This window comes from Apodemus sylvaticus, chromosome 14 (assembly GCF_947179515.1).
Source record: "Apodemus sylvaticus chromosome 14, mApoSyl1.1, whole genome shotgun sequence".
In the NCBI taxonomy this organism is placed as follows: domain Eukaryota; kingdom Metazoa; phylum Chordata; class Mammalia; order Rodentia; family Muridae; genus Apodemus; species Apodemus sylvaticus.
This window is the reverse complement of record NC_067485.1, coordinates 64,745,873-64,772,960: the sequence shown is the minus strand read 5'-3', so window position 1 is coordinate 64,772,960 and position 27,088 is coordinate 64,745,873. Positions and strand designations below refer to the sequence as shown.

General features: G+C 38.3%; 1 protein-coding gene across 2 annotated transcripts in view; it reads left to right on the top strand.

Moving 5' to 3' along the window:
* Positions 1–27,088, top strand: part of Plxdc2 (plexin domain containing 2) — a 411,297-nt gene that overhangs the window by 352,021 nt on the left and 32,188 nt on the right. For both annotated transcript variants that reach the window (XM_052156655.1, XM_052156654.1), the window contains exons 11-12: positions 3,400–3,547; positions 4,937–4,975. In XM_052156655.1, the coding sequence (XP_052012615.1) occupies positions 3,400–3,547; positions 4,937–4,975 (187 nt within the window). The remainder of the gene's footprint in view (positions 1–3,399; positions 3,548–4,936; positions 4,976–27,088) is intronic.

Genomic DNA, 27,088 nt, shown 5'->3' with positions numbered 1-27,088 from the left:
GGTCCCCACAGTACTAGCTACTGGTTTAGCCTAATTGGCCCACAGCTCTGGCCTAGGCTACCCTGACATCTGCATATTAGCGTCTGTTTCATAACCTACACTCAGAGTGATTTTTTCCAATACAACATGTAACTTTTATACCTCCGACTAATAAATCCACCACATTGTATGTGATATTCTACCTCACTGAACCAAGTGAACTGGTACTTTGTGCATTTGGAATACATTTCACAATGTGGATAGCAGGAGCTCATTAGGTTTATAGCTATGTGTTTTGTGTAAAATGACTTTTGAGTGTGTGTGTGTGTGTGTGTGTGTGTGTGTGTGTGTGTGTGTGTGTTAGTGTATGGGTGTTTTACCAGCTTGATTGGCTACCATGAATTGCCTGTGCAAGCCAGAAGGACCCATCGAATCCCCTATAATTGGAATTAAAGATGGTTGTGAGCCGCCATGTGGATGATAAATATTGACCAAGTCCCCTGAAAGAGCTGCCAGTACTTTTAACTACTAAGCCATCCCTTTAATCCATGCTGTCAATATTTTATAAATTTATTCTTTTTCTAAGTACCTTAATCTGTGTTGTTAGCACTAAAGTGTTCATTCTAGTGTGTGTTGTATGGCCACTCTAGTTTCTGAATTTCACTTCAGTTTTGATTGTATGCACAAGTTGTTCATTGGTTTAGCTAACTCTGCCAGACTCTTTTTCTTTGTGTTTCTTTTCATTTCCTGTAATTAGAATGGTGCATTAATTTCATCTTAATCTGTGGGTTCCCAGTGCCTGACTAGATAATGTTTTCTGCCAAAGATAGTTTGCCAATAGAACTGTGAGTTTCAGGTTACCACTGGTTCTGCCTTAAAAGGAGGAAAAAATGTTTGTATTTATCGCTTCATCTACTGTTGATAACAAGCTTTTTCCCCTGTAAGCAATGTTGGTATTGACATGTGTTCCTCCAGGACAATTCTGCTTTATATACATATGTTTTTTAATATGTTGCTTAATATATATTGTTCCTATTGTCTTTGGAGCCTATAGGCTTTATTTGGGGAGGAGGGGAATGTAAAAGCAATGAAAAGGCATGTTTAGAGATTTTTTTTTTATGTCTTGAAAATCCTAATAATAAGGCTTTTAAATTTACAACCTACACACAGGTAATTTCTTTTGTAAATGCAAAAGCAAGCCAAATCCAAGATTTTACCCTAAACACAATGGTTTCTAATACTGCTCATTGAGAACAATAGACAGCAAATTCCATCCCAGAATTCTTTATTTCGAGGTGTCTGGAACATCCACATGCATATGTCCATTCAATAGATTTGTGCTTTGAGGAGAGGAATGTTAGCTTGAGATGAATGTTTGTGAACATTCAACATCTAGATGTAAAATGAAATCCTGGCTATAGAAAATGGAAGTGCAAGAGAAGGCACAGAATGAAAGGTAGGGTCCAGAAACATAGGTCAAAGTCACATTTTTTTTTCTTTTTGAAGGAAAAAGGAAGCAAAGGAGCTGTAGGAAAGGAATTAGATGGGTGAACACAGATGTCTTCACAGGAACCAAATAAGAGTGGATATCTGTGTCCACTACTGTGAATTAGCCATAGGTTACCATTTGGGAGATTTAGGAATATCCTGTATGGGATATTTCATCAAAGAAATGAAAGGCAAGCCAAGCGCAATACATGGAAAAGCACTATGGAATTGTGGTTATTAAGAAAAATGCAGTAATTGGTACCATGACCTTTAAAAATATGAGTATCCATTACAGAATTGTTTTCAGGAACCATTGATATTATAAATGAGAAAGCAGATTCAGTTATAAGTTTCCACTCAGGGGTGACTTTTCTATCCAACCTGCCTTTGGAGTAGGCAAGATCAAGGAAGATCTTTTACTTTGTACAGAATTGGGTACTTTCCAAAAAGGGGGCTTAAAATATAATGATATTATGAGGTATTTGGAGGCACTGAAAAGTTAGATGAAGGTTATAAAGGAGGTGGATTAAAGTGGAACAATTATTGTGTAGTTGGTGGAGAAATTCAGTGGAAAGATGTTGTGGGTGGCCCTGGTGATGCCTATATTTTGATGTTAATTCTGCGTTCCCAGGAGGGGCTGTCTGAAATGAGTCACTTATTCAGGTGACTTCTTGTGAACCTTTCTCCAAATGAATAAAGGGACGAATCACTGGGCAAGTAGGCAGGACTTCCAGGTTGGATGGAGGAAGAACAGGGGCAGAGAGTAGGTGGGTGTAGCGCAGGAACTTGCTGTACTCTTTTTCATATTTCCTGCAACAGAAAAATATGCAAATAAATTGAAGTATGATAAGTGAGTTTTGAGAGAAGTTGTAGAGATTTCCAACTGAAGATCTGGAATTGTGGATGATAGCTGGGGAGTGGTAAGAGATAATAATTAATGTAGCTGAGAACAAACATTGAACAGAGAAAGAATAAACCCACAGTATGTCTGAATATTAAAAAATAGCTTTCCAGAGACTCTTCATTCGCTGGCGAAAAGATTCTTCATCCTCCACTATAGACAAGACCATCACTTACAGACACTTCTTAAATAGGTCATGAGGACTGCCCATGTTCAGAGAAGCTGTCCAGTATCAGAGCATTAGATTCTTTGAAGCAGAAATACATTGCTTGTAACATCAACTTCTAATTATAGAATATGGAAATTTACCAATGAAAATTATGAGACTCGTTTTTATAGGATATAAATTTTAAAAAGAAGAAGATATGATTCTTCCTGATGCCTTCTGCATAGTACTGATAGAGAGAATTAGACTGTTTAAATGAGGGTTTTATCTGTATGGTTTTGGATATTTCATGAGAGAAAACAAAATTTCAAATATCTGATAACCTGGAGTAGATGAATTTTGAGGTCATAAAAAAAGCCAGGAACAATTAGCCTATGCTGAATATACAGCACTGTCCACTTGAGGAAATAGACCGTTCTTTTCTTTCATGCATCTGAGTAGGTAGCAAACCTTTTCTGTAGGATCATGCTTTTCTGCCAACCCCTTTTTTGTCTTTTGACATTACATCTTTTGTAGCTATATCAAATAAACAAAGATAATAATGCAAAAGCTTAAAAGATGATTCCAGATATCCAAAGTATTTCATATTTTTTCTCTCTCTCTCTCTTCTCTCCCTCTCTCTCTCTCTCCCTCCATCCCTCCCTCCCTCCCTTCCTCTCTCTTTCTCTCTCTCTCTTTCTCTCATCTTACAAACTTTGTAAATTAGCAAAAATCTATAAATACTCTAGCATAAAAGCAGTTTACTCGTAATATAAACTTGAGTATTTTTTGGGTTTTTTTTTGTTTTTGTTTTTGCTTTCCAGTACAATTTAGTTGATGTAACTCTCGAAAACATGCTGATTTTTACTTCTGTGTCTCCGACTAGTCAAAAGAGAAGATGTGTGAAAACACAGAGCCAGGGGAGACGTCTCAAACTACCACGACCTCACACACGACCACCATGCAATTCAGGGTCCTAACTACCACCAGGAGAGCTGTGACATCACAGATGCCTACCAGCCTGCCTACAGAAGGTACCCACAAGATTGCTTGCTTCTTGTTATAGGAAAGAAAAGGTTACTGGGTAATTCCTGTTTCCTGGAGGAATAGAATGTTGTTTGATCAATTAACTTTCTTAACATTTTTTCAGATTCAGAATTACATGATCAGAAAACATATGCTAGAATTCTTTACATATGGCAATCCTCTTCTTAAGCCTTCGTGCTTATCCATGATCTGGCTTTTTGTTCTCCCTAGAAAAGAAACATAGGTTTCTTGTCACTTGACTAAGCCTAGAAATCATCAAACTACTTCCCTGATACAGGATTCAAAAGAAATATGCACATAAAATAACTTGTTATGAAATTCTGATCAATGGATAATTTTACTCACATATTGTTGTATAGTCGTGTTTTCTGAGTGCATTCAACCACAAGACAATGTGACTATCACAAAATTGTCCTTGAAAGGTACCTCCTATTATGGAGAAGGAAAAACTACTTATGTGTTCATGCCTAGGTGAAACTAGTGTGAAGGAAATATAATGGTCAATATTTTATGACTTTCTATTCTATATGGTATTAGTAAGAAGTAGGGAGAGGTGTGATGTTTGTTAAGGGAAAAACAATTTTTTGTATCTTGTCAAAATCCCTGCTCCCTCTGGAAGAGAAAATTAAATTTGAACCCTTGGCTCTTAATTGAAATTTAAATATATATTAAAAAGGGAAAGGAATAAAGATGGATGGAAAGTGAATATCAAGTGCATTATGTTTCTCTTAAGAGTAACATGTAAGCCGGGCGGTGGTGGTGCACACCTGTAATCCCAGCACTCTAGGAGGCAGAGGCAGGTGGATTTCTGAGTTCAAGGCCAGCCTGGTCTACAGAGTGAGTTCCAGGACAGCCATGGCTATACAGAGAAACCCTGTCTCAAAAAAACAAATCCCAAAACAAAACAAAACAAAAGAGTAGCATATAGTTAAATTGATATTATTTTGGTGTTTATCTATTCAGAATTAGATCTTTCTATAAATTATTTTTTCATATTTTTACTGATCTAAAAATGTTTAAGATAAATCTTTAACTGTTGATAAATCCTAATTTTTAATGTTTTCAGCCTTGGTTTCAAGTAAAGTCCTATTGTAAGTTGTTTTAGAAAGTTAAAATTGTATTTTATGCTGTAACTAGTTTTTTATCATTCTCACAGGATTGAGTCCCAGATATCTTAGACTAAACAAACTCCAAGAGAGATTACATTGCTACATCATGTAAAGTTAGATCTTACTTTCTCATTAAACTAGAAACTATGCTCAGTGAATTACGAAAAGCAAGTGTTTGAGTTAAAGCAGTTAATCCAGTTACCCAGGGTGAGTTCAGGCTCCGCTGGGATCTTTTTCTCTTGTAATAACATTCACCTTCTCTTTCAGATGACACGAAGATAGCACTGCATCTCAAAGACAGTGGAGGTAAGAGTGAACACCTTTCTTTTGTACTCACTTGTAGACATCAATTCATTGCATTCATTTTAACAAATCAAAAGGGCATGTGGGATCACAAGAACAGTAAGGTTAGATTTCATTCCTGTTAGTGTTTAAGAGAACTGAAACAGAATCCTAATCCTTGTGTTTGTCTACACAAGTGCATGACCTCAGCCACCAGCTATGAGGTAGGACAATCATCCATGGGTATTTCTGCCTTTTTCCTTAGGTCAGGGTGTGTATAGTTATCTGTACTGCTTCAGGCACTTGCTTCAAAAGTTTTGGTTTTATTTAGTTTTGTTTTAGTTTGTTTTTACTGAACTGTTTGATTGGGTGGTTCACAATACAATTAAAAAGTAGAACAGTGAGTATGAAAATATATTGTGCTAGGCTTTTCTAGGTTCTGTGATTCAAAGAATGGAATATAAATATTAAAAAAAAAATCTTACCAGTAACTAAGTTTTTCTAAGAGTACTTAAAAGTATCTGTACTGGTACTTGAAATTTTTAAGAAAGAGAGATTTAGATGAACAGTATTCTGAAAGTGTTATGTTTTTAAACAGTTATTTTTATTAAACTATATTAGCTCATCAGAATGCTAGATATTGAGAAAACACATTTTTTATAAGAAATGCTTTTTTGGTTAAAGAAAGGGTTGGTAATTCTTAAAAGCGTGGATCACACAGACTTGAGAGCATTTTGACACTGGCCTATGCACAGGTTACTTCTGTGTAGTCATATGACTTATGAGTTGAAACTAACTCAGGGAGCTGAAGTAATATGATCACAAGTTGAAGATCAGCCTCCGACATGTAAGAAGTGGTCTCAAAAATAACAAAAAGTAACAGGGGTGAGATAGATGGGTAATTAGACAGATAGATACAGATATGAATGTAGATATGGATATAGATGATAGGTAGTCCACAGATGATATAGTTGGGGATGTTTCCCTTATAATATAGAAAATAGTTCCTAAATTATTCAATTTGTGTTAAATAGCTATTCTCAGGTGAATTCTTGTATATGTGCACATCTCTAGAGTTTACATCATCATATCCAAAAAGGAAGAAAAAAATCTTACCTTCTCCATAAATGTCATTGCACCCATTGTCCATTGTTTCATATTTCCCTGTAGTGTTTTGATGTGCTAATTTTGTTTTTGTTATTACATTACTTCAGTAAATGAGTGCAGGCCACTGTGGACTGCACTTGTAAACAGCTAAAAGCATAGGCTTCCAAAGTGGTTAACAATTTCCCAATTCAAGATTATACAAAGAGGGATGCTGATAAATATCCTTTGATCCTTAGACCTAATATTGAGACAGCTTCCTTCAGGAAACTGTAGAGACATTGCATCCCATGATGAGGTGTTTATCCCCACTGCTTATAGTGTATTTCTCTCGTCTTCTCTCTGTGTAAAGGAGGCTTCCCAAAATACTTCCAGGGCTTCTGTTTCTATCATATTTGTGATGTTAACATTTTTAATATGGGTAGGAGGTTCAAAAACAAAAACAGAAAAAGAATGAAAACAAACGAACATGCAAGCAAACAAAATAAAGATAACTAGAGTCCTTGGGTATGAGTAGAGATTGGGGTCTCTGTGTGAGACCCCCTGTCAGTAATGGCTTTATAAACTTGCTTCTCCCTCACAGTACAGGTCTTTTACATTCAACCTGAACATAAGGAATCCCAACAGGCTATTTCACTTATATCTACTGAATTATCTTCCTTTTCTAAGATAACTGTTTATACTTATTAGTGTTTGAAAATTAAAGTTTCTTTCCTATGTAATTAATTGCACATTAGTTTCCATTTCATCTATTCTGCTGAAAGCAGGATGCATGAATGCTCCCTTGAAACATAGTGGCATCAATCAGTATATATCCTATAGATTCTGTTCAAATTTTAATTTAGAGTTCTGTCATCCTTTTTTGGCTTCTCTAGAAATTCTTGTTCAGTTAAATTGCAAGAGAACCTAGACTGTGTTCTTGGAATTCATGACCATGTGGATTTATGCACATGAAGCAAAGTGTCTGTTGGGTTTTAGATCCCAGGGACTATTGATCAAAAGAGTTTTACCTTTTAAGAATGACTGAACTGTATTTATTAGCAGGCATGACCATTAAAGGCCTTTTCTGACATTTGAATAGGTTGTCTTTAAATGGCACCCACTACCTAATTAAAAACGTAAATGTCTTCAGAATGCAAACCAGAGACAGTTATATCCAGGACAGTAGAGAGGTATGTTAGCTAAATCAAGGGGCATGATTTGTAATTGGGACATAAAGTTTTCAACCAGAATTCAACTCAATTTAACACACTTAACTGTGTTTTTCTGCTACACCAAAATTGTGAAAATTAGTTCAAGCTCCAAAAACTTGAGCAGATTTCCTTATTTTAAAGTTGTCATACACCATCAAAGCACCTGAAATTGCATTCTTTATTGACTGCCTTAGAGGGTTTTAAGTGGGGTCTTCTGTCTAAAAATGTTTGAGCATACATTTTTAAATTAATAAATTTATTTATTCACTTTACATCCTAATCACATGGGCTTCCTCTCCTCCAAGTACCTCCTTCAAACAGCCCTTCCCCCTACCTTCCTACCCTTCTCTGAAAAGGGGGAGGACCCCCTGGGTACCCACCCAACCTGGCATATCAAATCACTATAAGACTAGGCACATCCTCTTCCACTGAGGTCAGACAAGGCAGCCCTGTAAGGAGAAAGGGATTCACAGGGAGGGAACAGAGTCAGGTACAGCCCTGACTTCAGTTAATGGAGACACCCGTGAAGACCAAACTGCACATCTGTTCATATGCGTGGGGTGGCCTAGATCCAGACCATGTATGCTCTTTGATTGGTGGTTCAGTTTGTGGGAGCCCCGTAGGATCCAGGTTAGTTGACACAGTTGTTCTTTGTAGAATCCCTATCCACTCCAGGTCCTCAAGTCATCTCCCAACTCTTCCAAAAGATTGCGGAGATCTGTCCAATGTTTGGGTGTGGTTCTCTGCATCTGTTTTGATCAGCTACTGGGTAGATCCTCTCAGAATAACTGTTTTCTTATGCTCAACACTTTTCTTCAAGCATAACAGAATATCATTAATGGTGTCTGCACTAAGAGATGATGAAATCACTGCATTGGTGCATATTGATTAAGCTAATTCAAGAGCAAATGTCTCAAGAGTGAATGGTGTAAAAAGCCAACAGAGTTGAGCTTTGGTGATCCCAAGGAATTGGTTAACTCACATCCCCTGTGTTCCACTTCCTACTTCTGAACTTAAACCCAAGACAATTTGTATGAAGATAAGTGTTAGAACTTTATTCTGACTTTCACAAAACTGCTTCTGGGTACACACACACACACACACACACACACACACACACCTCCAATATTTTGTTTGTTTCTTTAGTCTGTTGTGGCAGATCAAGTGTGTTCTGTTACATTTATCCTCCAGTCAAATTACTTTCTGTCTCAAATACATAAATCATCAAGGCAACATGTCTTCCTTTGTGTTTGTGTTGCCCTGTGTTTTTCATCTGCTTCCTTTGTGTAGATCACAGTCTCAGAAGTAAAGGGAGACTGTTATTTCTTTTTGACAGGGTATTGAATATCTATCACCTTCTGTTTGGAGCACTGTAAAATATCTTGGCATTTTGTTTTATCTTTGGCTTTGTATGGCTACTTTTCATGCTAGCCCTAATTCTATTCTGAGCACACGTCTAGTATCACTGAAGACTTCTCATGCTTTGAACCTTTGGAAACTGCCCTGGGATTAAAGATTTCTCTCCTCAATTCTTTTAGAGTTATGGTTCTCATCTTTCTTTGTAATGAGCTCTTGTGGTTGTTTGCTAATTTTATTATTCTGGTTGACAAAAAGATTCTAAGCTGGAACTGACACAAACCAATTAAATTTTAACCTCTTGGCTTAGGTCCCAGGGGTCAATATTCCCACTGATGCCAGTGGCAAGTGGTTTGATGAAAACTTCATAAAAAATACAGAACTTCAGAAGCACTGGGCTAGAGAATTTTGTTGAAATATATACATTTTATCAGGGGGTTAGAAGAACAAAGCTGTAGCCTCAGCCAATCAGGAGGATGAGACAGAAATCCTCACATATCAAGGCATGCCTGAGGTACAGAGGGAGTTCAAGGCCAGCCTGAACAACTAGTGAGAACCTAGGTAGAAAGAAGACCAAGGTTATAGATCAGGGAAGTAATACTTTTCAGGAAAACATAAGACCTTAGTTCAATCCAGTAAAACCAGTCAAATTCTGAAACTGTACTTCAGATTGCTTCAATGATTCTACTGTATTTCTAAGAAATTCTGGACTAATGACATAGTCACTCCTTCTTAAAACTTACCTGATTATTGAGAGTTGAGATGGGGATTGATTTCTTCATGTCCAGTTCTTAGGATAAGAATGGCACGTGTATCTCTAAATCCACCCATCAGTCTCTATACTCAGGCTATCCTGAAACATATTAACTGTTGACAAAGAGAAATTGGCTCCATTTCCATATGAAGAATGCATCTTACTTCTTGGATACAAGGGACTTGAAAGCATCATTTCTGTTGCATCTGTAACTCCTCTGAATTTTGTGTGAATTTAAGCCCATCTAAGATATCTTAAACATTTATTTGTTTTAGTAAACATGGTTATTCTTTCTGTTTTCTTGAACAAAATAAAATTGCTGCGTTAAATTCATTCTTACCTTAGAAGTTGTAATTTTATTGCTCTACCTAATAGCTTGAAAAATTGTGCTCCAGCATAGGAAAAGGAAAAATAAAATTCTCACACTGTAATGTCCCTTTATTTTCTATGCTGATGTGTAGACAGGATTTGTAGTTAGAATTTGTGCTGCTGGTAAAAGATAACATAAAATAATATTGTGGAGCCTCTGAAAAGAGATATTTGTGCTCTTCAAGGCACTAGAAATATATTTTCCATTAACTGCTTGCAAATGCCCTACCATGTCCATCTAACCAATAACTACTTTTTTCTTATCTAATTTTAACATTCATCTGCCCAATTCATGGACTGGAAACTATCCTTCCAGAAGAAACTTGTGTATAAGATTTTGGAACCTGACACTTACAAGTGATCCCAGAAACCAGTTTTATATACATGACATGTCAGTGTGTTAGTCATGTGTGCTGGTTTGCATGAGAATGCCACCCCCCATAAGTGGAATATATTCTCCCTTATTTGGCATTCAGGGTATTGAGGAGCAGATGGTATGGAAATACAATTTTATGATAGAGCTCTTCCTAAGCAGGTTACCGTCATTGTTACAGGCAAGGTCTTAGCCTGTGTCTACATTAGTATTGAGTCCTTAACTGTACGCATACAGTTTCATGCTTTTCTGTCTCTACTTCATACATGAAGCATCACCTACTGATTCTAATGACATGAGCTAACATTAAAGTCCAGTATACAGCCAAGTGTTGCAGGGGTCAGGGTGTATTTTTCTGTACCATCTGTGTTTCCTTGAGATACATACACCACAAAAGGAATCCTGCCTATATTTCCTTCTAGAAAAACCTAAGCAGAAATCAGACCTCAGTACTATTTACATTTTCAAATTCATCAGAGATTCAGATTTCAACTCTGAGGCATATTAATCATTGAACTATCACCTTCAACAACTAAGTGAATCCATGTCTTTTTGTTTGTTTGTTTTGGGATTCAAAGATCCTTAACTTTAAGCATAAACTCTAGGATCAATGAGACTGAGTTATAATGGATCAAGGACCTACACATAAAGCCAGACACTCTGAAGCTAATAGGAAAGAAACTGGGGAAGACCCTTGAGGACATCGGTACAGGGAGAAAGTTTCTGAACAGATCACTAATAGCTTATGCTCTAAGATCAAGAATTGACAAATGGGACCTCATAAAATTACAAAGTTTCTGTAAGGCAAAGGACACCATCAAAAGGACAAATCAGCAACCAACAAATTGGGAAAAAATCTTCACCAACCCTACATCAGATAGACGGCTAATATCCAATATATACAAAGAACTCAAGAAGTTAGACCCCAGAAAACCAAATAACCCTATTAAAAATGGGGTACAGAGTTAAACAAAGAATTTTCGCCTGAAGAACTTCGGATGGTGGAGAAGCATCTTAAAAAATGCTCAACTTCATTAGTCATTAGGGAAATGCAAATCAAAACAACCCTGAGATTTCACCTTACACCAGTCAGAATGGCTAAGATTAAAAATTCAGGAGACAGCAGGTGTTGGTGAGGATGTGGAGAAAGAGGAACACTCCTCCACTGCTGGTGGGGTCGCAAACTGGTACAACCACTCTGGATATCAGTCTGGCGGTTCCTCAGAAAACTGGGCACCTCACTTCCGGAAGATCCTGCTCTACCACTCCTGGGCATATACCCAGAGGATTCCCCAGCATGTAATAAGGATATATGCTCTACTATGTTCATAGTAGCCCTATTTATAATAGCCAGAAGCTGGAAAGAACCCAGGTATCCCTCAACAGAAGAATGGATGCAAAAAATGTGTTATATATACACAATGGAGTACTATTCAGCCATTAGAAACAATGAATTCATGAAATTCTTAGGCAAATGGATGGAGCTGGAGAACATCATACTTAATGAGGTAACCCAGTCTCAAAAGATCAATCATGGTATGCACTCACTAATAAGTGGATATTAACCTAGAAAACTGGATTACCAAAAACATAATCCACACATCAAATGATGTATAAGAAGAACGGAGGAGTGGCCCCTTGTTCTAGAAAGACTCAGTGTAGCAGTATAGGGCAAAAAGAGAACAGGGAAGTGGGAAGCGGTGGTGGGAGAACAAGGGGAGGGAAGGGGGCTTATGGGACTTTTGGGGAGTGGGGGGGGCAGAAAAGGGGAAATAATTTGAAATGTAAATAAAAAATATTTCAAAGAAAAAAAGAAAAAAAGAAAAAAATCTGCCCTAGAGAAGGAACCCCCCCCCAAAAAAATGAGACTCAGTTATGACCTCTGATAAGCTGATTTTATTTAGACCTCTACTAGATCTAAGAAGAGGGAGTTTGTGGTTCAGATAGTGGTTCCCAGGTGTTCTCCTATCTGCCATATTCTAGCTACTTCTCTAGACAGCGTGCTTTTTTAGTAGTGTGGATACAGGACAAGTATATGTGTGACTGACCTTCATACTTGCCCTTAAAAACTCTTCCCCTGTGCTCAGTGATCAGAACCATTTTGGTTCTGTAGGATCTTTTGTGGTTTTTGTATTTTGAATTATTTTTGTGAAAATGGAATTGAAGTTTGTGTTGGGATTGTATTATATTTCTTGGTTTTCTTTGGTAGTAAGGATAGTTTTACAATTTTTATTTTCCCAGTCTACAAACATGCAGGGTCTTCTATTTTCTGTTGTCTATCTCAGTTTCTTTCTTCCATGTTCTGAAGTGTTAATTGTGCCGCTCTCTCACTTGATTGGTTAAAGGTTATCCTGAAGTCAATTTATTGATGATTATTGTACATGGGATTGTTTCCCTGATTTCTTTGTCAGTAATTTGTCATTAGTTTACAAGAAGGCTACTGATTTTTTTTTTTTTTTTTTTTTTTTTTTTTTTTTAAGTGACCAACGAGTTTTATTTCTTAGACATCCTAAGATTCCAGTTGTTTGAGCAACAAATGAGAGGTGAGCCGCAGTGAAGCAAGAGGAGGGCCACCGTACACACTTCACAACTCCAGACAGCGTAGTTTATTTTGGGCCAAAAGTTTAAACTTGGCCTATTTTAGGACTTCATATACAAAATAAACAAATGCCTACATTTAAAGAAGAATTCTGTTATGCACTTTGTGCTGAGTCAGTTGGGAATTTAGCTTTCTTTCTTTCTTTTTCTTTTTTTTTTTTTTTTTTTTTTTTTTTTTTGACACTTCCTTTCTTTTTTTTTTTTTTTTTTTTATTTTTATTTTTTTTTTGTCTTTTTTTTTATTTGATATAATTTATTTACATTTCAAATGATTTCCCCTTTTCTAGCCCCCCCCCACTCCCCGAAAGTCCCGTAAGCCCCCTTCTCTTCCCCTGTCCTCCCTCCCACCCCTTCCCAGTTCCCCGTTCTGGTTTTGCCAAATACTGTTTCACTGAGTCTTTCCAGAACCAGGGACCACTCCTGCTTTCTTCTTGTATCTCATTTGATGTGTGGATTATGTTTTGGGTATTCCAGTTTTCTAGGTTAATAACCACTTATTAGTGAGTGCATACCATGATTCACCTTTTGAGTCTGGGTTACCTCACTTAGTATGATGTTCTCTAGCTCCATCCATTTGCCTAAGAATTTCATGAATTCATTGTTTCTAATGGCTGAATAGTACTCCATTGTGTAGATATACCACATTTTTTGTATCCACTCTTCTGTTGAGGGATACCTGGGTTCTTTCCAGCATCTGGCAATTATAAATAGGGCTGCTATGAACATAGTAGAGCATGTATCCTTATTACATGGTGGGGAATCCTCTGGGTATATGCCCAGGAGTGGTATAGCAGGATCTTCTGGAAGTGAGGTGCCCAGTTTTCGGAGGAACCGCCAGACTGCTTTCCAGAGTGGTTGTACCAATTTGCAACCCCACCAGCAGTGGAGGAGTGTTCCTCTTTCTCCGCACCCTCTCCAACACCTGCTGTCTCCTGAATTTTTAATCTTAGCCATTCTGACTGGTGTAAGATGAAATCTTAGGGTTGTTTTGATTTGCATTTCCCTAATGACTAATGAAGTGGAGCATTTTTTAAGATGCTTCTCCGCCATCCGAAGTTCTTCAGGTGAGAATTCTTTGTTTAACTCTGTACCCCATTTTTTAATAGGGTTGTTCGGTTTTCTGGAGTCTAACTTCTTGAGTTCTTTATATATATTGGATATTAGCCCTCTATCTGATGTAGGATTGGTGAAGATCTTTTCCCAATTTGTTGGTTGCCGATCTGTCCTCTTGATGGTGTCCTTTGCCTTACAGAAACTCTGTAACCTTATGAGGTCCCATTTGTCAATTCTTGCTCTTAGAGCATACGCTATTGGTGTTCTGTTCAGAAACTTTCTCCCTGTACCGATGTCCTCAAGGGTCTTCCCCAGTTTCTTTTCTATTAGCTTCAGAGTGTCTGGCTTTATGTGGAGGTCCTTGATCCATTTGGATTTGAGCTTAGTACAAGGAGACAAGGATGGATCAATTCGTATTCTTCTGCATGCTGACCTCCAGTTGAACCAGCACCATTTGTTGAAAAGGCTATCTTTTTTCCATTGGATGTTTTCAGCCTCTTTGTCGAGGATCAAGTGGCCATAGGTGTGTGGGTTCATTTCTGGATCTTCAATCCTGTTCCATTGATCCTCCTGCCTGTCACTGTACCAATACCATGCAGTTTTTAACACTATTGCTCTGTAGTATTGCTTGAGGTCAGGGATACTGATTCCCCCAGATTTTCTTTTGTTGCTGAGAATAGTTTTAGCTATCCTGGGTTTTTTGTTGTTCCAGATGAATTTGATAATTGCTCTTTCTAACTCTGTGAAGAATTGAGTTGGGATTTTGATGGGTATTGCATTGAATCTGTATAGTGCTTTAGGCAAAATGGCCATTTTAACTATATTGATTCTACCGATCCATGAGCATGGGAGGTTTTCCCATTTTTTGAGGTCTTCTTCCATTTCCTTCTTCAGAGTCTTGAAGTTCTTGCCATACAGATCTTTCGCATGTTTGGTAAGAGTCACCCCAAGATACTTTATACTGTTCGTGGCTATTGTGAAGGGGGTCATTTCCCTAATTTCTTTCTCAGCCTGCTTATCCTTTGAGTATAGGAAGGCCACTGATTTGCTTGAGTTGATTTTGTAACCTGCCACTTTGCTGAAGTTGTTTATCAGCTGTAGGAGCTCTCTAGTGGAGTTCTTTGGGTCACTTAGGTAGACGATCATGTCGTCTGCAAATAATGATAGTTTGACTTCCTCCTTTCCAATTTGTATCCCTTTGACCTCCTTATGTTGTCGAATTGCCCGAGCTAGTACCTCAAGTACAATATTGAAAAGATAAGGAGAAAGGGGGCAGCCTTGTCTGGTCCCTGATTTCAGTGGGATTGCTTCAAGTTTCTCTCCGTTTAGTTTGATGCTGGCTACCGGTTTGCTGTATATTGCTTTTACTATGTTTAGGTATGGGCCTTGAATTCCTGTTCTCTCCAAGACTTTAAGCATGAAAGGATGCTGAATTTTGTCAAATGCTTTTTCAGCATCCAATGAAATGACCATATGATTTTGTTCTTTGAGTTTGTTTATGTAGTGGATTGTATTGATGGATTTCCGTATATTGAACCAACCCTGCATTCCCGGGATAAAGCCTACTTGATCATGGTGGATGATCGTTTTGATGTGTTCTTGGATTCGGTTGGCAAGAATTTTGTTGAGTATTTTTGCATCGATGTTCATAAGGGAAATTGGTCTGAAGTTCTCTTTCTTTGTTGGATCTTTGTGTGGCTTTGGTATCAGCGTAATTGTGGCTTCGTAGAAGGAATTGGGTAGTGTTCCTTCTGTTTCTATTTTGTGGAATAGTTTGAAGAGTATTGGTGTTAACTCTTCTTTGAAGGTCTGGTAGAATTCTGCACTGAAACCATCTGGTCCTGTGCTTTTTTTGGTTGGAAGACTTTCTATGACTCCTTCTATTTCTTTAGGCTTTATGGGACTGTTTAGATGGTCTAGTTGGTCCTGATTTAATTTTGGTATTTGGTATCTGTCAAGGAAATTGTCCATTTCCTCCAGATTCTCCAGTTGTGTTGAGTACAGGCTCTTGTAGTAGGATCTGATGATTTTTTGGATTTCCTCAGTTTCCGTTGTTATGTCTCCCTTTTCATTTCTAAGTTTGTTAATTTGGATACTTTCTCTGTGCCCTTTGGTCAGTCTGGCTAAGGGTTTATCTATCTTGTTGATTTTCTCAAAGAACCAGCTCCTAGTTTTGTTGATTTTTTGTATGGTTCTCTTTGTTTCTACTTGATTGATTTCGGCCCTGAGTTTGATGATTTCCTGCCTTCTACTCCTCCTGGGTGAAATAGCTTCTTTTTGTTCTAGGGCTTTCAGGTGTGTCATTAAGTTGGTAATGTATGCTCTCTCCATTTTCTTTTTGGAGGCACTCAGGGCTATGAGTTTTCCTCTTAGCACTGCTTTCATTGTGTCCCATAGATTTGGGTATGTTGTGTTTTCATTTTCATTGTGTTCTAAAAAGTCTTTAATTTCTTTCTTTATTTCTTCCTTGACCAAGGTGTCATTGAGTAGAGTATTGTTCAATCTCCACGTGTTTGTGGGTTTTCTGTTGTTTCTGTTGCTATTGAAGACCACTTTTATTCCATAGTGATCAGATAGGAGGCATGGGATTAGTTCTATCTTTTTATATTTGTTGAGGTCTGTCTTGTGACCAATTATATGGTCGATTTTGGAGAAGGTACCATGAGGTGCTGAAAAAAAGGTATATTCTTTTGTTTTAGGATAGAATGTTCTATATATATCAGTTAAATCTAATTGGTCCAAAGCTTCGATTAGTTTCATTGTGTCCTTGTTTAGTTTCTGTTTTCCTGATCGGTCCATTGAGGAAAGTGCAGTGTTGAAGTCACCAACAATTATTGTGTTAGGTGCAATGTGTGCTTTGAGTTTTAATAAAGTTTCTTTTATGAAAGAGGGTGCCCTTGCATTTGGAGCATAGATGTTCAGGATTGAGAGTTCTTCTTGTTGTATTTTTCCTTTGACCAGCAAGAAGTGTCCCTCAGAGTCTCTTTTGATGACTTTGGGTTGAAAGTCAATTTTATCTGATATTAAAATGGCTACTCCAGCTTGTTTCCTGAGACCATTTGCTTGTAAAATTGTCTTCCAGCCTTTTACTCTAAGGTAGTGTTTGTCTTTGACCCTTAGGTGTGTTTCCTGTAAGCAGCAAAATGTAGGGTCCTGTTTACGTATCCAGTCAGTTAGTCTGTGTCTTTTTATTGGGGCATTGAGTCCATTGATGTTAAGAGATATTAAGGAATAGTGATTGTTACTTCCTATCATTTTTGACGTTATTTTTTAAATTTGATTGCTTAACTTATTTGGGTTTGATGAAAGGTTACTATCTTGCTTTTTTCAGGGTGGAGTTTCCCTCCTTGTATTGGTGTTGTCCTCCTATTATCCTTTTTAGGGCTGGGTTTGTGGATAGATATTGGGTGAACTTGGTTTTGTCGTGAAATATCTTAGTTTCTCCATCTATGGTGATTGAGAGTTTTGCTGGATATAGTAGTTTTGGTTGGCATTTGTGTTCTCTTAGAGTCTGCATGAGATCTGCCCAGGACCTTCTAGCCTTCATAGTCTCAGGTGAAAAGTCTGCTGTGATTCTGATAGGTCTTCCTTTATATGTTACTTGGCCTTTTTCTCTTACTGCCTTTAGTATTCTTTCTTTGTTTAGAACATTTGGTGTTTTGATTATTATGTGACGGGAAGTATTTCTGTTCTGGTCCAGTCTGTTTGGAGTTCTGTAGGCTTCTTGTATATTCATGGGCATCTCTCTCTTTAGGTTAGGGAAGTTTTCTTCCATAATTTTATTGAAGATATTTGCTGGCCCTTTAAGTTGTAAATCTTCACTCTCATCTATGCCTATAATCCTTAGGTTTGGTCTTCTCATTGTGTCCTGGATTTCCTGGATATTTTGGGTTACAAGCTTTTTGCACTTTGCATTTTCTTTAACTGTTGAGTCCATGGTTTCTATGGAATCTTCAGCATCTGAGATTCTTTCTTCTATCTCTTGTATTCTGTTGTTGATATTTGCATCTCTGTCCCCTGATTTCTTCCCAAGGCTTTCTATCTCCAAAGTTGTCTCCCTTTGAGTTTTCTTAGTTGTTTCTACTTCTGATTTTAGATCCTGGATGGTTTTGCTTAGCTCCTTCCCTTGCATGTTTGTGTTTTCCTGTAATTCTTTAAGAGATTTTTGTGTTTCCTCTTTCATGAGCTCAGCCTGTTGACCAAAGTTCTCCTGTATTTCTTTAAGAGATTTTTGTGTTTCGTCTTTCATGACCTCAGCCTGTTGAGCAAAGTTCTCCTGTATTTCTTTAAGTGTTTTTTGCATTTCCTCCTTGTTGGCTTTTGTATTCTCCTGGATTTCTTTCAATGATTTTTGTGTTTCCCTTGCAAGGGCTTCTAACTTTTGATCCATTTTCTCCTCAATGACCTTCATGTGTTCCTGTACCAGCATCATGACCAGTGATTTTAAATCCAAATCTTGTTTTACTGGTGTGATGGGGTATCCAGGACTTGCTGGTAGAGGAGAATTTGGTTCAGATGTTGCCATATTGCCTTGATTTCTGTTAGTGACGTTTCTGCGTTTGCCTTTTGCCATCTAGCTCTCACTGGTGTTACTTGGTCTTGTCAGTGCTGGACTCACCAGTGCAAGCTGCCCCTTCCCCGTTGGCCTCTGGTGCACAGCTTACACTCTGCACTGCCTATAGACAGGGTGCTGTTTTCCAGGCTGTTCAGATCCCAAAGCAGGCACCTGAAGGCTCCCGCTGGGGCCCGCAGGATTTATCGGAGCACACCGACTTTTCCCAGCTGGCCGCCCGGAAGCCCCCACTAGCCTCTTGAGGGACCTGGAGATGTGGCGGCCACCCAGGCTGATCTGAAGCGGAGAGATTTGAGCTGGGGGCTTCTGCCTGAGGCCTTGCCCCAGATTGTGTCTGTGGACCAGGTGGAACCCGTGTGCACCCCCAGGGAGCTCCGAAGGTGAATGTTGCTGTGACCTCCCCTGTGCTCCGCTCACTCCGCTGGGCAGCCGATTTCACCAACCGGGCTGGCGCACACTAGGTTAGCCTTGTCGCCTGGGCCCTGAGTCCAGGCAAACGCCTGGGAGGCCAAGGTCCGAGCAAAGTTCCCCTAGGGCTATGTCTGTTATTTGGGTCCGCCAGGTGACCCGGATGGCGGGCGTGCGCGTCCGCGCTCCGCGAAAGCACCGGGAGAGTCTGTTGTGCTAATAACCTCCTGGGCTGGTTGACACACAGATGGCCCACCAAGCCGCCCAGTTCTTGGGGTCAGTCCTGTGCCTTTTGGGGCCTAGACCCCCGTTTTGTTAGCCTCAGGCTACGCTTGTTAGCAGTCTCTGCCCTCCCGAGCACTCTGGCTCCTGTAGGCAAAATGGCGGCGCGTGCACCGGCCGGGGCAAAAAAAAAAACTCCTGGCTGGGTTGGCGCCCCGATGGCCACTCGAACAGCCCAGGGCCTGGGTGCAGGCCAACGCCCGTCTGGCTCAGACCCCTGCGGTGTTGGGCCTAGGATTATGTTTGTGTACCTCAGTCTGACTGATCTCTGGAGCCCGGGATCAAGATGGCGGTGAGTCTCTCCTGACTGGCGGGCAGCCGAGTTCTGAAGTGGCTTCCGTGCAAGGCTACTGATTTTTATGTGTTAATTATTACCATGCCACTTTGCTAAAAGCATTTGTCAGTTATAGGAGTTTTCTGACTTTTTTTTGTCTTATTTTATTTTTTTATTCGATATATTCTTTATTTACATTTCAAATGATTTCACCTTTTCTGGCTCCCCACTCCCTGAAAGTCCCATATGCCCTCTTCCCTCCCCCTGTTCCCCCATCTACCCCTTCCCACTTTCCTGTTCTGGTATTCCCCTATACTGCTGCACTGAGTCTTTCCAGAACCAGGAGCCACTCCTCCGTTCTTCTTGGACATCATTTAATATGTGTGTTATGTCTTGGAAAAGACTCTTAAAAAGAGTCTACCACAATAGTAGATTCTTTTTAAGAGTCTTTTATGTATATATGCATATAATCTGAAAATACAAGTAGACTTGTACAGCCTGAGCAGGTCGAGCTTATGTACTTAGTAATTTGATCTGTCTAGCTATCTATGTATCTATTCATCTATCTATCTATCTACCTATCCATTTACATTTATGAAAAAAAGTCCAGGAGTTTGAAATAGAGAGATATATGGGAGGATTTGGAGATGGGAAATGGAAGGTGTAAACGATATAATTATTTTTATAATCTCAAAAAATTAAGAAATAATTTAAAAGAAAGAATACTTTGACTTCTTTCATATTGTACCTCTTCTCTCTCCATCTGTAGCTGTATTGCTCTAGCTAAAAGTTTGAGTGCTCTACTGAAAAGCAGTAGGGACTGCGGACATCCTGGTCTTATGCCTGAGGAAGTGCTTCTGGTTTTTACACATTTAGCACAGCCTTATTTATAGGCTTGTTTTATATAACTTTTGTTGAGAACATTTCCTCTCTTCCTAGTCTTTCTGGGGATTTTCTCATAATTCTCAATTCATTTCATTTTGCAAAGGTATTTCCTACATCTACTGAGATGATCTAGTGAGGCCCAGGTTTTTACCTTCATTTATTGAACCATCTATGCATTCTGAAATGATGCCTATTCGATCAAGATAGAGGACCACTTTGAAGTGTTCTTGGTTTCAATTTGCAAGTGCTTTGTTGAGAACTTTTGCATCTCTATTCATCAAGAAGAAGGGTCTATACTTTTTTTTATATTATGTCTTTATTGAGTTTATCTTTTAGCTATCAGTATAACTCTGTTTACATATATTGGAAAGTATTCCTTCCTTTTGTGTAGTATGGGATAATTTAAGGCATTCAGTTTAGTTCAAAAACACTTGGTAAAACTCTATGGTAAATTGACCTCCAAAACAACATTAGCAATAATATTAACGTGAGGATAGAGTATCATAATGTGTAATATGGCAAATATTTTGACCAGTGATGGCTGCATACATCTCACTGATACTCACTTTGTGTGAATGAAGACTAAGGTCAGGCCCACTGTAAGCATCATCCCATATCTCCATAGCCATCTTGCGGCAGGAAGTACTATTGTGCTTGTTTTAGAAAAGGACACGGATCTTGAAAAAGATGCCTGAGTAGGGTTCCTAGTCTATGTTCAGAATAGGTGATTCATTTCATAGCAAGATAAACAATTTTTTCATGAAGAGGATATATGTGCAAATGCTGTTCTAAAAGTAAGTATTTGAAGCCTAGCAGTAGTAGGCTAACAATAGTGGCTGTACTATTATACAGATGGGTTTAAAAGGCAGGTACAGTCACTTTTTCTGACTTACTCAACCTTGACAATACTTTGTCAACCACATCTTTGGTGTTACATAATGAATATACTCTATGAAACTATTGCTAAAATTTTCTGTGATTAAAAAAATCTCACTCTTTTAGCCATGCAAGTGTTTGTTGGGAATTTCTACAAGGAAATACCCAGAAAGTCCTTTACTTGTATATTTAGGTGAAAATTTAGACATGAGTATTTTCTTTTAATATGAAAATTTACCCAAAATTGTATGCATGCTGCAGGAGAGAGGATCAATGGTCCATGACACATTGCTTGTGTTTTAGTAAATAAGCAAGCACACATGCACATTCAAACTATCATGATCACACTCAGTGTCTTAGAAGAAAGTTCATCAAAATAGGATAGAACCTGGGGGAAGAAAGTTCATCAAAATAGGATAGAACCTGGGGGAAGAAGGAGGAGAGAGGCTAGAATGGGAGGATAGAACATGGACCAAACACACCGATAATTAGCATAGAAAAGTGTGTGTGTGTGTGTGTGTGTGTGTGTGTGTGTGCGTGTGTGTGCGTAAGATTGACAAAGAAATTTTGAGAAGGAAAAATTAAACAAAAATATAAATGAGCCTTAAATAAAGAAGATAATTAGATACAGAAAGCTAACATTAAGAAAAAATTAAGTCCTTAAAGCTAAAGGCAATTCTAAAAGTAAGTATTTGAAGGATAGCAGATAGTGACAAAAAAAAATAGAACATAGTACAAGAATGGAAAAATCAAAGTGGAAGACTCTAATGTCTCATCTGTGGCTCTATAGTAGCTGTAAATATTACCAGTTCACTTGTAGGTGCTTCTACACACTAAGAGTAAAAGTTCCACTAACAATATGTCATTGTTTACATGACTGCCCTGACTCTTCATTTTGATGAAATCCAGCATTTCTTACTATATGGCTTCACGGATATTTTACCTACATCCATTTTCAAGGATAAGAAACTAGGATTTTCATACTTTAACTTCCCTCAATGCAGAACATTTCAAATGCATCCGTGAAAGAAATTTCACTAGAAAAGATCAGTAGGAAAGACTGGAAAATGTGGGCAAGCCTTGCAGGTGCTATTCTCACCACAGACCATACCTCTATGTGTGTGTGTGTGTGTGTGTGTTTACACATGTCTTTGTTTTTTAGAGAACTTACAAAATCTCATGAATGGAATGTCAAAATATACATCATGGCAGTGTTGGGTATACTTGGATATACTTTATAAATTGCTTTCAGATCATCCTCATCCTTGACAACTTTTTTGACAACAAGATGGTTTCATAAGTAAAAGATGTTGATGTACAAGCCTTGTAGCCTGAGTTCAGTCTGTTGAACACACTACATAAAGGTAAAAAGAATTACCGAACCACGAGTAAGGTTAAACTAATCAGCATACATCACACACACATACTCTCATACACACACACACATACACACACACACACACACACACACACACACACTCACGTGCACGTGCACGTGCACATGTAATGCACTCCCAAACAGATATAGACATGCACACGTACAAGCGCACATGTGAAAACACATGTACACCATAAACATTAATATTTTGAAATATTAATAGACTAAGACGCATCAAGCAAATAGGAAACCCTATATTAAGAACCTGAAAACTGAGTTATCAAAAATTAGAAAATGCAAAAATCATCAGGGGAAAACTGATTTCAGTCAAGGTAATGATAGTGAGTTTAAAAAGTAAAAACAGAGGCTGGAAACAAACATGCTACAAAACCAAATTAATTACAAGGGAAACATTCAAAGGAGAATCAATTTAGTTAAGATTTTTATCATGTGATTTTTCCATTACTTGCTTTAGTATATAAATGGTTTAAATTATATTCCACAAGAAAAGCTGTGTGCCTGTGTGTTTTTAATCAAAATGTGGAACATTGATATTTAAGGCATTTTTAGTTCAATTTTATTCCAAAGAAAGAACATTTTGGAAATGTCTATGTAAGATTTATGGATTTTGAGCAAATTTGTACAGGATTTTGCCCAATCCACTAGACCTTCAATCCCCAAAAGATATTAATAAGGTATGTAATTTATAGGCTGAAGCATTTCACTACTTTTAGTCCTGAAGAATTAGTTCTAAAGGGGATTCCATTTCAGGCAACAATTTTTAGTTTTACTTTATTCTCAGACTTTGAGGATTGGTGAGATTTGGTAATAGACACTAGTCTCTTTAGCAGTGCATTAAAATATTTTATCATACTCAAGATGCCTAATGCTAAATGTATAATATCATTACCATGCACACATAAATTCTAAGAAAACTATATAAAAAACAAGAAGACACAGTTTTAAAATCCATCACTCCACTTTGAAAACATATGAAACTTTTGTCCTTTTTTTTGCGTTTCTTTTTTTTCCTTTTTTTGTTTTCTATATTCTTTGTTTACATTCCAAATGATTGCCCATTTCCCAGTTCCCCACTCCCATCCTTTCTCTTTATTTCTTCTGCTTTTCCTCTTATCAACTCATTTAGTCATGAGTGTTACCTGGAATAGAGTAAACAAATCAATTCCCATAAAGTCTTGGCTATTTTCTTCATTTAGAAGAACTCTGTGTGTTCACTTCATGGTGACAAAATCTCGGGCAACAATGACAAATTGCTTTGGCAGATGTGACAATTGTTGGTCCTCTGTGTTTGAATAGTGATCATCATTCTATGAACTTCTAAAAAGCTACAAGTCCTCCAGAAGTCACTCAGAGCACCAGATGAGAATGTGTCACCTTTGATACTACGGACTTTCTATGCCTCTTTTATGTTTTCAATCATTTCTTAAACACTATAAAAAGCTTTGGTCGTATGGACTTTTAATGTGTGCTTCTAGAATTCACTTCTTTGGACTGGAGGTCACATTTGTGTTGTCTCACTGCTTTTTTTTTCCAGTCTGGTCCTGAAGGCAGTGTTGGACTCACTGACTTTCTTTTTTCTTTTCTTTTTTTTTTATTCGATGTATTCTTTATTTACATTTCAAATGATTTCCCATTTTTTGGGTCCCCATTCCCCACTAGTCCCATAAGCCCTCTTCCCTCCCCCTGTTCCTCCATCAACTCCTTCCCACTTCCCTGTTCTGGTATTCCCCTATACTGTTGTATTTAGTCTTTCCAGAACCAGGGGCCACTCCTCTGTTCTTTTTGGACATCATTTAATATGTGGATTTTTTTCTTGGGTCCAAGTTTCTAGGTTATTATCTACTTATCAATGAGTGCATACCATGACTGATCTTTTGAGACTGGGTTACCTCACTAAAGGAAGAAGTCAAACTATCACTATTTGTAGACGATATGATAGTATACTTAAGTGACCCAAAAAACTCTACTAGAGAACTCCTACAGCTGATAAACAACTTCAGCAACGTGACTGGCTACAAAATCAACTCAAGCAAATCAGTAGCCTTTATATACTCAAAGAATAAGCAGACTGAGAAAGAAATTAGGGAAATGACACCCTTCACAATAGCTACAAACAGCATAAAGTATCTTGGGGTGACTCTAACCAAACAAGTGAAAGACCTATATGACAAGAACTTCAGATCTCTGAAGAAGGAAATCGAAGAAGATCTCAGAAAATGGAAAAATCTTCCATGCTCATGGATTGGCAGGATTAATATAGTTAAAATGGCCATATTGCCAAAAGCAATCTACAGATTCAATGCAATCCCAATCAAAATCCCAACGCAGTTTTTCATAGAGCTAGAAAGAGCAATGCTCAAATTCATCTGGAATAACAAAAAACCCAGGATAGCTAAAACTATTCTCAACTGTAAAAGAACTTCAGGGGGATTCAGTATCCCAGACCTCAAACTTTACTACAGAGCAATAATGATAAAAAACTGCATAGTATTGGTACAATGTCAGGCAAGCGGATCAATCGAATAGGATTGAAGACCCAGAAATGAACCCACACACCTATGGTCACTTGATCTTCAACAAAGGAGCTGAAAGCATCCCGTGGAAAAAAGATAGCCTTTTCAACAAATGGTGCTGGTTCAATTGGAGGTCAGCATGCAGAAGAATGTGAACCGATCCATTCCTATCTCCTTGTACTAAGCTCAACTCCAAATGGATCAAGGACCTCTACATAAAACCTGACACAGTGAAACTAATAGAAAAGAAACTGGGGAAGACCCTTGAGGACATGGGCACAGGGGGAAAGTTCCTGAATAGAACACCAATAGCTTATGCTCTAATATCAAGAATTGACAAATGGGACCTCATAAAACCACAAAGTTTCTGTAAGGCAAAGGACACTGTCAAAAGGATGAAACGTCAACCAACAGATCGGGAAAGGATCTTCACCAACCCTAAATCTGACAGAGGGCTAATATCTAACATATACAGAAGGTAGAACATATACAGAACATATACATAACTCAAGAAGGTAGAACCTAGAGAACCAAATAACCCCATTAAAGTGGCCTTCCTATACTCAAAGGATAAGCAGGCTGAGAAAGAAATTAGGGAAATGACCCCCTTCACAATAGCCACAAACAGTATAAAGTATCTTGGGGTGACTCTTACCAAACATGCGAAAGATCTGTATGGCAAGAACTTCAAGACTCTGAAGAAGGAAATGGAAGAAGACCTCAAAAAATGGGAAAACCTCCCATGCTCATGGATCGGTAGAATCAATATAGTTAAAATGGCCATTTTGCCTAAAGCACTATACAGATTCAATGCAATACCCATCAAAATCCCAACTCAATTCTTCACAGAGTTAGAAAGAGCAATTATCAAATTCATCTGGAACAACAAAAAACCCAGGATAGCTAAAACTATTCTCAGCAACAAAAGAAAATCTGGGGGAATCAGTATCCCTGACCTCAAGCAATACTACAGAGCAATAGTGTTAAAAACTGCATGGTATTGGTACAGTGACAGGCAGGAGGATCAATGGAACAGGATTGAAGATCCAGAAATGAACCCACACACCTATGGCCACTTGATCCTCGACAAAGAGGCTGAAAACATCCAATGGAAAAAAGATAGCCTTTTCAACAAATGGTGCTGGTTCAACTGGAGGTCAGCATGCAGAAGAATGCGAATTGATCCATCCTTGTCTCCTTGTACTAAGCTCAAATCCAAATGGATCAAGGACCTCCACATAAAGCCAGACACTCTGAAGCTAATAGAAAAGAAACTGGGGAAGACCCTTGAGGACATCGGTACAGGGAGAAAGTTTCTGAACAGAACACCAATAGCGTATGCTCTAAGAGCAAGAATTGACAAATGGGGCCTCATAAGGTTACAGAGTTTCTGTAAGGCAAAGGACACCATCAAGAGGACAGATCGGCAACCAACAAATTGGGAAAAGATCTTCACCAATCCTACATCAGATAGAGGGCTAATATCCAATATATATAAAGAACTCAAGAAGTTAGACTCCAGAAAACCGAACAACCCTATTAAAAAATGGGGTACAGAGTTAAACAAAGAATTCTCACCTGAAGAACTTCGGATGGCGGAGAAGCATCTTAAAAAATGCTCCACTTCATTAGTCATTAGGGAAATGCAAATCAAAACAACCCTAAGATTTCATCTTACACCAGTCAGAATGGCTAAGATTAAAAATTCAGGAGACAGCAGGTGTTGGAGAGGGTGCGGAGAAAGAGGAACACTCCTCCACTGCTGGTGGGGTTGCAAATTGGTACAACCACTCTGGAAAGCAGTCTGGCGGTTCCTCCGAAAACTGGGCACCTCACTTCCAGAAGATCCTGCTATACCACTCCTGGGCATATACCCAGAGGATTCCCCACCATGTAATAAGGATACATGCTCTACTATGTTCATAGCAGCCCTATTTATAATTGCCAGATGCTGGAAAGAACCCAGGTATCCCTCAACAGAAGAGTGGATACAAAAAATGTGGTATATCTACACAATGGAGTACTATTCAGCCATTAGAAACAATGAATTCATGAAATTCTTAGGCAAATGGATGGAGCTAGAGAACATCATACTAAGTGAGGTAACCCAGACTCAAAAGGTGAATC